We start from the raw sequence: 17986 nt of genomic DNA on the forward strand, positions 1-17986 counted from the left end.
CCCCTTGCCACACTGCATTGTTTCATAAGAGGGAGATGTGTGACCATAGCTACCAGAACTAGTGATCTCCGCTCAGCTTTCATCTGCTTTTACCACTGAGTGTGACTATTCCTCCCCACCTTGACTCAAATCATTTTAGGAGGTAGCTGTTGCTCCCATGTGAAGCAGTAGAAACCTGTGGTTAGACAAGTGTTCAGCCTTACTTTTCATGTGCTAAGCAAGGAAAGGCTCCTCTTCCAAGGAACAGGAAGAGAAGGGGGGACAGAATTAAATGGAAGTAGAGTGTATGCAAAATCACATAGAATTAAAGTAATCAAATTTTTAATAAGATTTTTTTTTTCATTTAGTCTTAAGCAAAAGTGATTTGAGGGATGCCAGCCTTTCCTTTGCTTCAGCGTGATTATAGTAGAAATGATGGTTTGGGGTGGGTGTCAAAGCACTAGAGGATGAATGCTGCCAGGCGGTAAATACTTGGATTACATCAAGTTCAGTGAATCTACCCAGAACCCTTTTTCAGAATGTTTTTAAATGTCTATCTGACCATTTTATCCACTCCCCTCTTTTGTGAATTAAAAACCTGGTGTTTGTTTTTAAAAATTTATTTTATATGATTTAGTTTAATTGCATGCAAATTATCTGAATCTCTTTTAGGTATGCCGGTGCCTTGAGAGCTTCAGGAGAAATGGCCTCTGCTCAGTATATTACTGCAGGTCGGTATTTGGATTAGAACAGAGTGTTTTTGCTATTATTTGCTGGAGTCCAGGATTGTTATTGCAAGTCTTTTTAATGTGTGTTTTTCTTTGGAGTTTATGCCTTAGGAACTCCAGAGCACTGAGGGGTTCATTTTAACCTTTACCACCTAATGTACTTCTAAGGACTAGACTAATCTAGCATACTTTTCTGCACCTTCCAAAACTTACTCCAACAAAGGTATATTTGGAGTAGTGTGGATTACCCACCTGAAACTAGGCACTATCTAGCCTTAAATGTAAAGCATTAGCCCTTATTTCTTAAGTGTGGTTTAAAGTAATTGGGACTTTGTAAAGCACTCCTCTCCATCATTTGAGGTGAACACTTCCCATGTAAACATCTGAGTCGACAGTTCTTGTTTTTCACTTAATAGTAGGTTATAACTGTACTTCTGGAACTCACCATGCCAGTGACACTACATTCAATAGATGTTATTGGTCTTGCAACACCACTGGAGTAATATTGACTGCTATCCTCAATATGCCATAATCCTTACCCTAAACTTCATAATAGCATCATATATTTAATCTCCAAAGGGAAAGTAACATTTTATTTTGGTGGTGGTGATGGTGGTCTGGGTAGCAGGAGCTCACAAAGGCCCAGTATCTCTGAGCTCTAACTAGAACTCTAGTTAGACCCTTTACATTTGAACAAGGGTACTACTTGTCCACTTTGTTTTCTTTTTTTACTCTATTTCATTGCCCCACTAAGATGCTGGGCCAGCACACTGGGATTTCTACCAGTCCATTTAAGGAAAAACAAAACAAAATAAGAAGGAAAGGTCCAGTTTGTGGGTATGCCTGCTGATCGAATTTTGGGGTGGTAAGTTCAATGGTTACTCTATACAACCATGCCTGCCCCTTCCCCTCTCACTGCCTCTACTTTGTGTCCCTTATTATTTTATTTTGAGGTGACAACGTTGCTTCTGAGGAGTCTAATACATTGATAAGTAAATCCTTAGTTAACTCGTTGGTGCTGGGCTGGTCAGGAGCTCCTGCATGACACACACGCATTTTTTAATGCCTGTGTCATATTGAGATAATGCCTCTTGGAGTCAGTGTTTGAGATGTTGGATCACAGGGACAGGAAGAAACTGGCCATAAAATTTAGGTTTTTTTGTTATAAAATAACATTAGCTATATCCATTGGTATAAAAGCTTCATGCCTCGGTCTCCTTACCTGTAAAGCCTACATCACAGGCTGTTGTGAGCAGCAGTCAGTGTCTGTAAAGTGTTTGGAAACTTGAAGTTCTGTATAATGGATACATTTTTAGAAGTAAGATTCATATATGCAGCTAGGAATGGAAGGAAAGGGGGGGGGTGTGTATGTTGCCACTCAACATATTCTTAATCAGCATCATCCACTACACTGCAAATAGCTTTGAACTTTCTGCACTAGTGTACATTGACTTGCTTTTCCTGGGTGCGAAGTTTAAGTATTCTCTGAAGAATTTTAAGTGTGGAAAAATCAAGTTTAGATTTGGTCCTATCAGCAATAAGTGACACTTAAGTCACTGTGGCTTTCGGTTATAGAAAGTGGATCTTAACCTGAACACCTTTGTTTTTAGGTATAGACATGTTACAAAGACATTGTGCTTCAGGAGTGTGTTAAATAGTTTTTGGTGAATGACATTTCTATTTGTGGACTGTTAGTGAGGAGCCAGCTTCAAGTGGCATCAAAGGGCAAGGCACTATGTGCCTATCTTTCATATCTGGGTCATTTGCTATGCCTGCGTAATCATGTTTGCAGGCACATTTTGCATCTATTGTACCTACTGTGAAACAACTGGGCCCTTCGGTGAAAAGTTCTAATTTGACACTGTTAAATAAGTGTTCCCTTTGGATATTGTTGCCTTCTTGCTGTTCATTTTAACTACTAGTTTGCTGTAGTATTTTTAAGAGGATTTTTTTACATTTAATTTTTTTATTTTCAAAACTCACTTGCTTTATTTTTAAGCTCTTAGAGATTTGTTTGATTCCATGGATAAAACGTCCTCCAGCATCCCACCCATCATTCTCCTGCAGTTTTTACACATGGCCTTCCCACAATTTGCAGAGAAAGGGGATCAAGGCCAATATCTCCAACAGGTAAAGACTTTCACTTAACTTCCGATATATTATACAGTGTCTAAGGAATACATTTCTGGAAAAGATGTATTTATCAAATAACTTATTCTGTCATAGAATACAGTTGCAAAACATTAACTCAACAGAAAATTACTACTTCTAGCTATTGAAGTCCAAATATTATTCTGTAGCCTTTTGTATTCCAAAAGCTAGATGTTTTTTTGTCGGGTGTAGAGAAAAAGTTGCATGAAGAGTCAAACACCAGCTCAGCAAAATGAGTATTTTTGGGATGGCAATAAGTTCATAGTTAATGAATTGTCAGATTACAAATTTCATGTTATCAGGGGATTGATAGTAGTTTCATAAGAGTACATACCTAAAATCATAAATGCAAATTACTGGTATCTAGTCAAATTTCAATATTCTGTTTTTTCATAGGATGCCAATGAATGCTGGGTACAAATGATGAGGGTACTACAGCAAAAGCTGGAAGGGATAGAAGGTGATGCTCTTATGGAGGTAATAGACATCATCTTGTATTATTCTTTGATTCTGACTATAGATGAGGCTATAATACAGTATTCATGACGGATATTCTTATTGGGGGGGTATATCAATAAATAGTTGAACAAATTTCATTAGGTTGGAGCACTACCAAGTTCTCCTTAGGTTATATTTATAGTCTAATAAATGAAATTGCCTCATGATGTTGAGAGCCAGTGCAAAGCCCTCCATGCCACTTAAAATCGCACATTGGGGTGCCTATGCTATGGAAGGAGTTTCCATGTTGGCCCTACATAAGCCAGTGTGGAAGACCACAAGATCCGTGCTTATGTGAGTCCAGTCACCCTAACATTCTATTAATTTTATATGATGTTGGCTGTTTCTGAAAAGCATTATCGTGGTTTGGGATTCAGAGAAGGATGTCAGCAGGAATGCTGCAGCAAACAGGATTAGCTTAGTCAATTCACCGAGAACTTTATTTCCTCCAGGGTAAGGGTGAAACTTCCCCCCAAGTGTAGCTTTAAAAAAAATACTTTGTGGAGTGTCTTGGTTTACAAAGATCAGTGATAAAACAGTTTTGTTTATAGTTTAAAAAGTATTATAGAGAACTCTACCTTTCAGTGAAAAATAAAGTGGTGCTGTTTTTAATAAAGACATTTGCTGTTTCTTGCCAGTATTATGGTCTAAAGAGACTGCTTTCACAGTAATTAAATGCTAATGTTGGTGTCTAGTCTAAATCTTTTTCACTCTGATAGGGAGACTAAGCAGATGAAATTTCAACATACCTAGTTTTCTTACGTAACCATAGGTATGTGTTCTTTTTGAATGAATAGGCATTCATGAACTATCTTTTAAAAGTACTTAATTGTTGTCTGCATGGAAGAGATGGTGTTTTTGTTTGCTACTTAAAATTATAATAAGAAAACCTGTTTTGCAGACTGACTCTGGAGCTTCAGCAGCAGCTTCTAAAAAGAAGAGTTTAGTTGATCAGTTCTTCAGCATTGAATTTGAAACAACGTATCCTAAGGATTTTAAGGTCTAAAGAGCAGTAGTGATTTAGTAACTCATAGTGGGGAGGGGATTTCACACATAAGGGATAACAAAAATGAAAAACTTAACCCAGAAGAGGCTAGAGAGAGAAGATACTTGGGGAAAAGATACATCTGTATTGTAGAAGTACATAAAAGCACATCACAAAAATTAGAATAAGCAGTAATGGGAAAAATGGTACCTTTGGAAATTTTTTTAAAAACAAAACTTAAATATACAATGGTTCTTCTCTAGAAACTAATAGCATTTGAAATTCTTTGCCTCAGGAAATGCTGAAAGTCTACTTTTACATGGATACCAACGATATCGTAATACAAAAGGGACTAGATGGCCACGCATTTAATTGCTAATTTGAGGGTTGCTGATGTTCTTAGTCTACTCCACGTTTTGTACATTGCTATCCCTTTCCTGAGGAATTTCGTCAAATGCAATAAATATATAACAAATAAATCTCACACCATCAGGTGACTAGGAAGTGGATTCATCATACGATTTTCAAAGAGTAGGGTTTTTTATAGAAAAATAATTTGTTTTGGGAGGTGGATCAAGATTGACATGCTCCATGGAAGTGGCATTTCAGGCATAGTGTACTATTCTTGATCACCTACCCATAATGAAATTGAGTGCATGCCATATTTGGGCCTGTGGAGTATTTTTTTTTTTTCTTTCCCCTGGACATATGGGGAAGGACCTGAGGCAGTTTTTAATATTTTGCTTTTCTAAGATGTTGAGGGGGAAATATCTGTTAAGATTAGGGTAGTAATCTTATACAACTTTCTTGATGCAGAGTCAGGCGTTAGATCTTTTTGGAGCAAGAGGGCCATGCTCTTCTGCTTTCATACCATGGACCTCATTTCAGTTTCTGAGCCCATAAACTGTGGGTGGAGGAACAGAATGAGTATGGTAGGAGAATAGATACATAGGTCAGTGGCATGATGAAATGAGTCCACAGAAAGTTTGGGGTGTAGCTTGGAGAATGGGGAGAACGTAGTAATGGAAGGGTATGTGGAACAGAGATGAAGGTGTAGGAAAGGGAAAAATTAGCTGATAGGGAGACTAGGAGGTGCATGGTGAAAGGAACTGCAAATGAGGAAAGCCTGGACATAAGTGGTCCACTATCAACTAGGTCACCTGATAGGAAGAACAGTGAAAGGAGGGGATGGATAAAACTACAGAAGAGGAAGTGATGGGGAGACTAGTTATAGAATTAGGGAAGAAAGAAAGGCAGTTGAGATAGAAAGGGAGAAGGTATGGAAGGGGATGTATACCATCTTTAAGGATACGATTTAGTCACGGCAGTCACTGATTCAGTGACTTTACCAGATGTCCCTGACCTTCAGCTGTCAGCGGCTGAAGGCGGGACTGTGTGCCCCCTCTGAAGCTTCGGCTGGTGTTGCAGCCACAATTATTGCTCTTCTCCCTCCTCCCCCTTGGCCCCCCAAAATAATGGCTGGGGCCAGGGCCATGTGCCCCTCCTCGGGGCTGTGCCCAATGACTGCAGCCAAGGCCATGTGCCCCTGCTCTGCAGCCTCTGGGCCGGAACCATGGCTGTGCGCTCTCTACTTCCCACTCTCTCCCCTTCCCTCCCCCCCCACAAACTCTGTCTGGTGCTGAAGCCAAAGCTGTGCCCCCTCCCCACCCATGGCAGTGGGACTTGTTCTGTCATATCCCCTCTCTCCTCCAAATGGGGCTCCAGTCATCATTCCTTTTCCCTCCCTAGCCTTGCCCCCCAGTTATTTTTAGTAAAGTCACAGACTCCTGTGAACTTTTGTTTGTTTGCAACTTTTAGTAAAAATATCCATGATAAAATCTTAACCTTAACCATGATAAAATACCTATCAGTTTTCAAAGAGAAGGCTGTTCAGTGGTCTAAAGAAGTGGGGGGAGCCTGGGAGATAGCAGATGTAGAAGAACTTAGGGCAGTTGTCTCTACTCCGCTCAGCCACTGTTCGTGGAGTGTAATATTGAAGCTGATCCCAGGATTTGATACTGGCAAACTAAATAGAGCAGTAAAATGGCCTTTGCGAGGCTAAGTGTCAACAAAACGTGTATTGTGAGCTGTTGCCGTTTCCATGGACTAACACTCTAGCCATTAGACTGGTTAAAGCAGAGAAAAGTGGGTGGGGATTTATTTAACAGAAGGGCTTTTCATTGTTCCAAATCTTAGTAGTTTCTTTCTGATATTAAAACCACATTTATGTAAAAATTAAGCCTTTTAAAGGGATGAATAAAAATGCTGCCTAATCAGGAGTTTCAGATTGTATTAACTGATTTAGTATTCCATTGATCCTACTCGTGTAAATAGAGCAATAGTTCAGCTCTTAGGGTGTGATGGTTTTCCTTAATTGCATGAAGCATGAAATGTACAGAAGCAGAAGAGGAGGAAGTAACTAAAGGAAAAGAGAATCAGCTTCAACTTAGCTGCTTTATTAATCAAGAAGTCAAATATCTTTTTACAGGACTTAAATTGGTGAGTAGTATTAAATATCTTGTTTGATTTACATTCTAAATTACCTATATCAGTGCCCTTGGCTATCAGAGACAATATTTGACAGCAAGCTTCACTTCCCAACTGTAAAAGGTAGCTGACCTTTTTGAGTAGAATATGGCAAGAGGAAAAGGGGGGATGAATTGCATATTAACCAAAAAAACTGGAGCACTAGCTGGAACCTGACATAGTGCAGCCAGAGATTGATTTCTAATTCCAGCTCTCTTCAGGTAAATCTATTGATCATGCATAGGGCTCTGTGTCTGTCACAGAGGTCATGGAAGTCACGGATTCTGCGACCTCCATGACTTCTGAAGTGACTACTTTGGCTGACCCCAGGGCTGCCCCTGGGGCCAGTTACTCAGGCGGCCCTGGAGGCAGCAACACCGGCCGCTGCTGGAGTGACTCTGCAGCTAGCCGCTAGGGTGGCCCCAGGGTCAGCCGCACCGGTGTTGCTCTGGTGGCCCTGGGCAGCTGGCCCTGGGGGCTGCCTGAGCAGCAGCCAAGACGGCTGGTTCAGTGGCCAGGGCAGCCGCTGGCCCCTAGAGGGTTCTCCGTGCCCCCTGTCGGCAATCCTAGTGGCAGCAGGCCCCCTGGGGCTTTCCCCCTCCCCCCAGCAGCAACCTGAGCGGTAGCGGGCCCCCTGGGGTTTCCGCGCCACCCCCAACCAGCAAAGACAGGAGCAGCAGCAGCGGGCGGCCTGGGGTCCCCCCACCCTGGATTCAATCAGGGGTATTTATGGTATAAGTCATGGAGAGGCTGTGATTTTTTTTTTTCTTGTCCGGGACCTGTCCATGACTTTTACTAAAAATACCCATGATTAAATTGTAGCCTTAATCATGCTGAATTGTGCTCCCAAACTATCATAGGGTTTAGATAAATATTCTCCTTTGAACTGAGACAAAAAAACAAATGACTTAAACGCTTGGAGCATGTCTTTCCAGGAATAAGACCAAGTACTTTGTACAATTGAGAGAAACATGTAGGTAGCACCATTCGTAATTGCGGATATGTTTATCAAGTCGGCCATTGTTGAATTTGCCACCACCTACAGAAAGATGCTGGTTTGGCTGTTGGTGAAAGAGCTGTCATACCAAGCAGGAGCAGAAGCATACTGACGGGCAGAGCAAGCAGAATGCCAAATCTGAGAACTCTTTCTACACAGATGGTGTAGGGGAATGCTAAGCTGAGAAACCTAGAAGGAAGGGAGAGGAAGGAGTATCTGTTAACTCTCCCTGCTTCCTCAGCAGCCAAACTATTAGATTTTTTTCTTCCACTTCACTCATCCAGTGGCAACTGCTAGAACGGTTAGTGTACTGTCAGCAGTAAATTCTGAGGCAAACAAATTTACAGCAGCATAAAGTAGAGGAACATTTAAAAGTGAGTTATTAAACTCCTGCAAAAATTGCGGGGCTTTCCTGTGAATTTGAGCCTAACATGCGATGATATATGCATGGCCTAGATTACCACTAGGTGTAGTATTTGTATAAAATAATAGTACTTTAAGAGTTGTTTACATTTTATAAATTATTTCCACAAGAGTTCACTGTTGTTTGTGAGAGAAATAGTGTATATGGGGTAAGAAACCTTAGATAAATTTTTAAAAAATTACATAGGTTTCATCTAAATAGAAGTAGAGTAAGTAAATTTCTCCAACTAGAAAAATCAAAGGTAAGGCTGAGAATCTTCTCTTTCTGGGACAAGCCACCTGAGGGAAGACTGACCTTCCAGAATTCCCCAAACTTGTAAACTTGGGGAGAGAAATTCATGACATCAACAACCAGGCCAGTCTAGCCTTTTACTAGTCTTAAGGAGGTCCATGAGCAAGAAGTGCTGTGCCAGCAGAACATCGCTGTCTGGCTTCTGAACTGCAATTCCAGCTCCTGCTCTGAGAGTCAGAAGACTGAACTGAAGAATTTGCAAAAAAACCCATTACCTTAAGTGTCATATTTTTCTTTTTTGTTTTGTTTTTATTGTCTGGAGACATCCCAGTCTATTTTAGCCTTTTTGTTTTTATGGTGTGTGCAGTGTGCATGCGTAAAGTCCACAAGAGGAAGGCACCAGAAGGAGCTCTAAATACTTGCAAATAAAACTGTTCACTAAAGTGTGTTTAAAAATCCTGAAAGGCTTGAAATTTCCATCTGTAATTTCTGGTAAATAAGAGTGGTGAAACTTATGTTTATAATACATGTTAACAGACTCCTTTGATGATAACTCTGATGGGGGTGGCGGAAAGAAAAGTAGCTGCTACAAAGAACTGAATTCTAAGAAGGTAGATTTATAATTAGCTCTGAGGTTGTGCTCTAGACATTAGATGGTTTTGGTTTCAGTATTAATCAGCTCCAAGTTATAAATCTAATTGACTTCGGTTACAAATCCCAACTAATCAATTTCACCAAACAACCAGCAATCTCCTTAGAATCCTCTGTAAAATGTGTAAGTATTGACTGGTTTTTTGATATTTGATTATTTAACTACATGATTTTAACCCCAGTCCAATATTGAGACTAATGTATTGATTTAATAGTTAATATTGCTTTATTCTGTAGTTTACTATTAGTAATAGCTTAGCTTTGGTGATATATTTTCTTGATCTTATTTTTAAGTGTTTGTTAAACTTTTATACAAAGATATACTTAATCACATTTTTTTAATAATCATGGTTCCTAAACCTTTAAGAACCTAGATGGATACCAGGTGGTTAATCTGAATGTTTTATCAGCTCCCCCTAATTAGTCTTTGGTTTTCATGTTACTTGGTTTTGTTTGGATTTTACATTTGTTTTCTACCAATGTGTTTCTAAATAATTCAAACAGTGTTCTAAGATAAGTCTGTTACTCAGTTCAGGGTTATACTCTTTTGTTAATTACACTGATATAATAGTAATACTGTAAATATTTTAATTGCTTATATCTAAAATCTCTCACTGCACAACTAGTTTATAGCATGTAATTTTCTAATGGGGAAAAAAGCTTGATGATAGGAGATAATTGTATGGTATCTTTAAGTTAAGCATCACAAATGTTTATGGCACTGAAGAAAAACATGGTCCTTGTGCAGAGCGTTCTCATATTCTGAGCTCTTCTAAAATATCAAGCTGTAGCAACCAGGTAGAAGAGTACGCTTGGTGGAATAAGGACTGGGGTTAAGATTGTATATGTTCCATACAACTGCTTTGGTTTTTATGTTGTATAGGTGTGCATTATTAGTTCAGTGCTAATATTATCACTAATTTCTTTCACAGCGTCTTCAAGAGGAAATCACAAAACTTTCTCCAACATTGCAAAGAAATGCTCTGTACATCAAATCTGTGAGTAGTAATCAGTCATCACTATTCTTGTAATCTTATTAACTTCATCATGTTGACAAGAATTTTTTGGCTCAAAACACTAAGTTGCTGTTGGAAAAGAATGTGGTGAACCTTTGCAGATTTCCAGAACCAAGAAGTGTAAAAATCTGAGCAATTTATTACTTTATTTAATCCAGAGGCTCCAATCAAGATGTAGCACTTTTGTGCTAGGTGTTGCACAAAGACATAGGAAGACCCAAGTCCCTCCAAGAAGAGCCTACAATCTAAGACAAAAATGCTAAATGTCTAAATTCTCTGTGAAAATCTGAAGTATAATGGATCCCTCTAAATATTTTCTTATTTAGTCCAAGATTAGTCGTTTGCCTGCCTACCTGACTATTCAGATGGTTCGATTTTTTTACAAAGAGAAGGAATCAGTGAATGCCAAAGTTCTTAAGGTCAGTAGCAATCTTCATCAACATTATATTGAAGTTTAGAGTTTTTATACACTTGGAGATCAGAATTTTATTCTAGTTCATTAACACTTACAGATACTATTCGGTTGAAGTGCGTTTGCTCTCAAATTACTCCTTATATAGACAGAACATAATTCCAAAAGCATACAGTATTTTTGAATAAAGAAATATATTGAAACTGTCAGAGAAACTACATTGTCAAATTAAATGTTGTTTTTTCTGCATGGGACTGAAGTTAAATTGCCCTGATGCTATTAAGCATTTTTTACCCTGTCTTTCGCCATTAGTTCAGAGGAGGATGTCACATTTGCCACTTTGTGACTATCCTGTCTGGGGTGAGGGCTCGTGCTTTCAGCTTACTCCCCTATCAACACTCTGAGGGGAGAACTTCCAAACTTAGTGGGCCTCTTATCTTTGACTGACTGCTTCATTTGTAGTGTTCAGGCAGCAGGGATGCTTAGATTACTTCCTGACTGTCAAACAGGGAAGAACCTGCCTCTCCACCTGCTTTTAGGAAAAGGAATGAAAAAGAAAGTAGAAAATATATAAAATAAAGGCTTGTGTGGCCCATTATGATATGACTGGGTCTCCAAGAAAATGTGTGCACATAGAATGGAAGAAGGATGTGTGTGAAATTAGAGCAGGAGGGCAGAGGCAGCTTTAGGTATAAGAACCCTGTTGGGGCTTTACTTATTTGGAGGGACCTATAATCCTCTACTGCTTTGACAAGTCCTAAGCCAGCCCTTTCCTGAAACCCGCTGAAAAGCAGCACAAGAAAAAAGTCTCGCTTCCTTCTATCATGAAGTAAAGGCTGGTTTTGTGAGAGGTGGGAAAAGATCTGAATGCTTGCATGTAACAGATCCTATATTTAGTACTCTGTTTTGGATAGTGAGACAATTTAGGGGTGAGTAGAGAGATTGCTGCAATGAGGGAAGATGTGAAGGTGTGCATAGCTATAGAGCACAGACGTGCCAATTTATATGTAGGTTGTTAGTGAGGTGTATACATGGATCTTTTTGTTTGCACAGCATATATGTAGCTAGGCTGTAGATGTGTTTACTTGTGGTGGTTATGCATGTTTTTGTCCTAGCTATGCCACTACAAAATTGCACAGTAGTGATGAATGCTGCTGCATTGTGCCACTTTTGAATACACAGTTAAACAGCAGAAATTTTATAGTGGGCATAAGTCAATTAGATGTCAATTAGAAAAATTTAACACACACAGATTTACAAAATAATTCACCCAAGAATTCAGGACAAGTTCTATGCCTAGTTTTAAGTTTCTATCATTTTTTTAGTTTAGACTGCAAGTACACATTTTTATGCTCAGCAGCTGAAAAATAGCCATGCATGTATGTGGTGTCTAATACAATTAGATGCCATTAGTGACTATGCAACTGAAAACATAGTAGAAATAATGTAGTTAGCATGCGAAAAGCCAGTTCTTAACTCCTCATAACTTTAATTTTACTTGCCTGTATTTAAAACCAACAAAGTGACAATTTCTGATAAACATAATCACATGCAGTGTTTAATTCAGAAATTCAGCTGTTTGCACAAGTATCTGTCTCCCTTCTGGAAGGTTCGTGTGGGAGATTCAGCATTTGCCAAATTAAAATAATGAAAATAAAAACATGGATATGAGACACAGAATGGAAAGTTTCAGTCCCAAAGGAAAGCTAAGATTTAGTGAAAATGGAATTATGATAGAAACTGAGTTTCAAACATGACAGCACTGAGAATGGCAGGGGCCAATCATGTGGTAGTGGATGGCGTAAGAGGCCCTTTTCTGCCTGGATTGGCTCTTCAATGCCTCGTGTCCCTGTCAGCAAATCAGATGCCTGGAACAGGTTTCCAGGAATACTCAATGAAAGCTCTCCCTTTTGTGGAGCAGGCCCATTAGCTGACTGGCATCATGCAGCTCAGGGAGCATGGCCTGTTCTTTCAGCCGTGCAGCTGAATAGAGGTTGAAGAGTATATTTTTCATACTCTTCACACTCAAAAATGGATTGATCTTGGCAGAGAAATATCTATTCCTCCAAAGGTGAAATGACACAAGAACTAGGGGTCACCAAATGAAATTAATAGGCAGCCGGTTTAAAGCAAACAAAAGCAAGTATTTTTTCACACAACGGACAGTCAGCTTCTGGAACTCCTTGGCCTTCACAACATCTTCTGTCAAGACTATAACAGGTTTCAAAAAAGAACTAGATAAATTCATGGAGGATAGGTCCATCAATAGCTATTAGCCAGGATGGGCAGGGATGGTGTCCCTAGCCTCTGTTCGCTGGGAATGGGCGGCAGGGATGGATCACTTGATTGCCTGTTCTGTTCATTCCCTCTGGGAAATATTGGCATTGGCCACTGTCAGAAAACAGGACACTGGAGTAGATGGACCTTTGGTCTGACCTAGTATGGCCGTTCTTATGACAGCAAGTAGTACTGTAAAAGAGTAAAATAAAGAACTGTGCTAGGTATGAACACTTTGAGAAAGCATTCATTAATTGTATTTAAAACTAAATTATAAATTAGTATCAGTAAGTGATTAGGCAATCCAAACTGTAGGCTCAGATACAAATAACTGAATCCCACTGAGATGTCCGTTATTCAATGTGTCTATAGAGAAAGGACTGTTAACATGTAAATGTTTGTATTAGCTGTTTTTAGCTTGTTGCAGCTTACACTGCATTGGCCTGTTACAGAAACACACATCAGTGCTACCCCATATGTAGACATACACAAATATTTGTAGTCAGTTTTTCAGCAGAGAGCTAATCGGACAGTTGTGTGCATTTCTATAACATCTATTATGTGGACATCTTAAATTATTTTATACTTTTTGAATAAATCAAGAAAAGGCTGTGTCAAAAATATGGCTAAGTGCATTTAAATGATCAGAGGGGATTGGCTTTCTATGAAAAAACACTTCTTTAATACGGAGTTCTAAATTGAGCTAATAGCCTGACTCTCTTTGTAACTTGTTCCTAGGATGTCAAATTTCCTCTTATGTTGGATGTGTATGAGTTATGTACATCAGAACTTCAAGAAAAGATGGTTTCATTTCGGTCAAAATTCAAGGATCTAGAAGACAAAAAAATAAATCAGCAGCCAAAGAATGTAGGTTACATGAATATTTTTTAGCCATTTTGATTTATGTAGTATCCTGAATTAATGTTTTGGTTTCATATAATCAACGAAAGTGGGACAGCATGTCTTAAAACTAATATCTAATCAAAACTAATAATAAAATAGTATCAAGTGGTAATTTACAAACCTGCATGCTGACATAATGGGCCATAGTTTGAATTTTTTTCATGACTTAAAAAAAAAGAATTCTTGGATTTGATAGGTTAATTCCACAAACTGTTCACGGAAAAGTCTCCATCTTAGCTTCTACGCACAATTGTAATTGGTAAAATGAATAGTAGATGCTTTAGGTTTACTGAATAAAAAGTGATTTTTTCAATTTCATAAATTGATATATTCAAGCAATTTAAACTGCAGTTTTGAGGGCTGTGAAAGCTGCTTATTATGTAAGAGAATGTTGACCTGGTTATACCAATGTGCTTTAATGTCATTCATACCAACTTTAACTTAGAAGGACTTGCACATAAACAAGGCTGTGCCCAGGAATAGTGATCAGATTACAGAACTTCAGCTTTGTTTCAAGAGCTTGGAGTAAATGTGTTTCAAAACTCAAAATTGGAATATTCAACAGTATTTGGAAAAAAAAAATACATGCCTAATCTGATTAAAAAATTCAACTCACACAACGTAAAAGTTTCATCCAAGGATAGGCCAGAAAAACAATTCCCTTAAATATTACACATTTTTCTCATTGCCTATTGAAAAACTGAGCAAAATGTCTCCCATACATACATGTACAATATTGTCTAAGTGTAGCAAAGCTGTTAGCATAGTTGTTTGAATGGAAAAAAGTGCTGATGCTAGCTCTTACATGGGAGCAACTTGTTTGTGGCAATTCCCTGAAAAATCAACTTCTAAGAATTGTCAGTTAAATCACTCTTACCAGACAAATACGTTATTTATGCTTTAATTTCAGTAGACGGACTGTTCCAAAAATATGATGCAGTTGATCTTTTTTTGGCGGATGGAGACCATTCATATAGAACAAAGTACTTTTTGCTATGCACAAGTACTTTCTATGAATATGTAAATGGTGACATGCCCAAATACTGCTGCTTACTGGCAGATCATTTAAATCTCAATAGAATGAAGCTGCTCTCTCAGCTCTGTATCCTAAAGGGGTGCCAAGTGGCTGTGATTGGTATTGAATTGAAGAGCGGAAGTAGATGTGATCTTATTGGCTCAATAGTATGTTTTTAAAACTGCTAGTTATTTATTTATGTGCTTTGATTTTGTTACAGCACAGGATATTTCTATAAGCAATTTTGTTGTATCCTGTATGGTACACTGCTTTAGGTTCTTCTTTAAAAAAGATGTTAAGTTGTACATTAAGCTATACCATTGTATAGCTGTTGCTAAAGCTGGACTGTTCATATCCCATGCCCCATCAGCTTTCATTTCAGTCTTTGGAGGAGGAGGATTTTTTTCCCTTTTAGATGGGGGAGAAGAGGGGTTTATTGTGAACAGAACTGATTTGCATTTAGTTTGCCTACCATCTTTTTATTTTCCTTTCTAGCCTGTCCCCTGCTTTCAGAGTGACCCTAGCAAGAGATGAAAACTTTCTATTGCAGAATCTTGTTGGCACTCCAGTCCATTTTCACATTTTCTGCTGCTTATATTGTCTCTGTTGGGTGATTTTTGGGTGCCCACCTCGAGATCTTACTGGTGTCATTTTCAGAATGTGGGTGTTGAGCATATTTTGGAAATCAGGTTCTGTTAAGGTGTTTCATGTCAAGCAACCAAAAAAATCAAGGCAAACAATCTCTCTTGAAAGATGTAGGCCATACATTTTGATACAGTATAGTAAAGCATTTTAAAATTAATAATAAAAAAATTGTTTTCCAGTCTAGTAAAGGTGATGGTGCACAGAAAGAAGTTAAATATGAACCATTTTCCTTTCCTGATGGTAAGTGAATTTTGAGAGGTTTAATGTCACTTTAAAACTTGTATCCTAATTAAGCAAGGGTAAAATTATCTTGTTATGTGGGGGAAAATCTCTCCATCAGATAACTTTATTTTTCATGACTTTAAAAATGAATTATCAGAAACCCTGGTGCAGTGTAATGGAATGCAGATATTAATGGCAAGTCAAGGCATGTTTGCTATCTATTTAAGACACTTCATCACAGGAGCCCTATATTCATTCACAGTGTAGACCAGGGCTAAGTTACTATGTGAAAAGAGAATTGTTTCCAAAACTAATGTTGGCAGGTAAAATGAGATCTGCTTTTAAGTTCAGCATGCTCTCAAAGGTAGCTCACTGGACTCAGCAGGATTTCTTCTATCCTAATTCAGATTACAAAATCATTTCCCCTTTTCTAAAAAAAATAACCCTAGTAAATAGTTGACTTAAGTGATGCATTTAGTGTGGTGATAAATTACTACATGTGAATGGTAGTGATGTCATTGGGGTTCCTTTCAAGTTGAACAGCATGAATGATGTCAGTTATTAAATCTGCAAAAACAGCTGTTCTTTATTTACCTGAAATGTTCTATTTCACATTGACTGACTGTAGAACCATTCTGTAACCTGCAGTAGAGAGCTGTACTTTACTCTGCATTTGGGTTTTGATACATTTGACAACCAATGTCCGGCCAGTACAATCTAACTCTTGGTACAAGGAAAAAGCTGACCTGGGTTGCTTAAAACAGTTCTATTTAAATGGAAAAATGTATTATCTGCAGTAAATAAGGTTAAATTTTTTTAGTAAAAGTCAGGGACAGGTGGAAGGCAATAAACAAAAATTCACAGAAGCCCGCAACCTGTCCCTGAGTGCTGGCAGGGGCTTGCAGCTGGACCGCCAGCCCTGCCCCAGAAGTCACAAAGGTCCTGGAAAGTCACAGAATCCATGAACTCTGTGACATTTGTATCCTTAGCCGTAAACATTGCAGTCTAAAGGTGATTCTAGCAAGGCAAGCTTAAACTGCGTGCAGATTGATGTTACTCATTGGGCTCTGTGTAATCAGTATGGTGCAATTTTTTTTCCAGATATTGGCTCCAATAACTGTGGTTTTTACGACCTACAGGCAGTGCTAACACATCAGGGAAGATCTAGTTCCTCTGGTCATTATGTATCTTGGGTAAAAAGGAAACAAGGTAATATTCTTTTCAGTGCTATTAACTAACTGTACAAGTTAACCAGTGCAGTTAAGTTTTTCATTTAAACAAAGTGTTGTCAATACTGAGGTCCTGTTTAAACTTTCCTCCTAGACATAATTCTTATATTTACATGTTTAATTTATCTTTGTTTTTTGTAGATGAATGGATTAAGTTTGATGATGACAAAGTCAGCATTGTTACACCTGAAGATATTTTGAGGTTATCTGGGGGTGGAGACTGGCATATAGCTTATGTTCTACTTTATGGACCTCGCAGAGTTGAAGTAGTTGAAGATGAAGCTGAACACTAGTCTACAGTGTTAGTGGTTCCTGCCTAGGTGTGAAATAAATGTTGATCACTCATCATTTCTTTATCCTGGGAGCTTTAGCATTGGAGACAATTTGTTCAAGCCCTTTCTCCTCACATGAAGTGGGAAATTAATCTATTTGAAACTGATCTATGTACCAAACACTTACAAAAAATCATTGCTGGACTGTACTGCTGCTCACTCAGTGGTAGTAGGACACTTAACTAGCTTTTACCTAAGGATAATTTTTTTTAATTAACTAAACTGAGCCTCCCGCTTTCTCCTCTAACTTCAACCAAATATTTATTACACACCTATTCTTACATCATTTGTTACTCTTGCATGGTTTATACCACTTGTTCAATAGCTGTCCATCCTTTGCCTTGTCTGACAATTTTGCCAGGAACATGGAAGGGAAATTGTTGTCTCCTTGTGTAACTCAGTGCTGCTGCCCATAACCCACAGAAACATGGCTACAATCAAGTATTTGTCCAGCCTGACGTGCTGACTCAGTATGTTCTGTTGCTGGCATTTCATGTCTTTAAAATAAATGGTGATCAACAACAACGATCCTGTTTAAAATTCTTTCTTTATCTTGAAATGTGACATGCCATCTGTGCTTAGAGCAGGCACTTATGCTGCCTCTTAAACCAGAACTAAACTACAAGTGACCAAAGAATCATGTCACTGTCAGCTAGCAGTACTGTTAGCACACACAGGTAAATGCTATTAGTTCTTTAGGAATTTAGTTTTTAAAAGCTAGATCTGTAACTGGTAGAGCAATATCCCAAAAGTAACCGTTGAGCT

The 17986-nt window shown here is 38.5% G+C and overlaps 1 protein-coding gene across 3 annotated transcripts in view; it reads left to right on the top strand.

Moving 5' to 3' along the window:
- USP14 (ubiquitin specific peptidase 14) overlaps positions 1–17746 on the top strand; it is a 35802-nt gene extending 18056 nt beyond the window's left edge. For 2 of the 3 annotated variants that reach the window (XM_048840421.2, XM_048840422.2), the window contains 11 exons: positions 652–710; positions 2707–2837; positions 3255–3335; positions 4258–4337; positions 6726–6840; positions 10103–10168; positions 10513–10605; positions 13614–13742; positions 15618–15678; positions 16762–16869; positions 17031–17746. In XM_048840421.2, coding sequence (XP_048696378.2) covers positions 652–710; positions 2707–2837; positions 3255–3335; positions 4258–4337; positions 6726–6840; positions 10103–10168; positions 10513–10605; positions 13614–13742; positions 15618–15678; positions 16762–16869; positions 17031–17182 — 1075 coding nt within the window. In that variant the 3' untranslated portion in view covers positions 17183–17746. The remainder of the gene's footprint in view (positions 1–651; positions 711–2706; positions 2838–3254; positions 3336–4257; positions 4338–6725; positions 6841–10102; positions 10169–10512; positions 10606–13613; positions 13743–15617; positions 15679–16761; positions 16870–17030) is intronic. The other variant, XM_048840424.2, reaches the window with a different exon arrangement.
- The last annotated feature ends 240 nt before the right edge of the window (positions 17747–17986 follow it).

This window comes from Caretta caretta, chromosome 2, assembly GCF_965140235.1.
Source record: "Caretta caretta isolate rCarCar2 chromosome 2, rCarCar1.hap1, whole genome shotgun sequence".
In the NCBI taxonomy this organism is placed as follows: Eukaryota; Metazoa; Chordata; order Testudines; family Cheloniidae; genus Caretta; species Caretta caretta.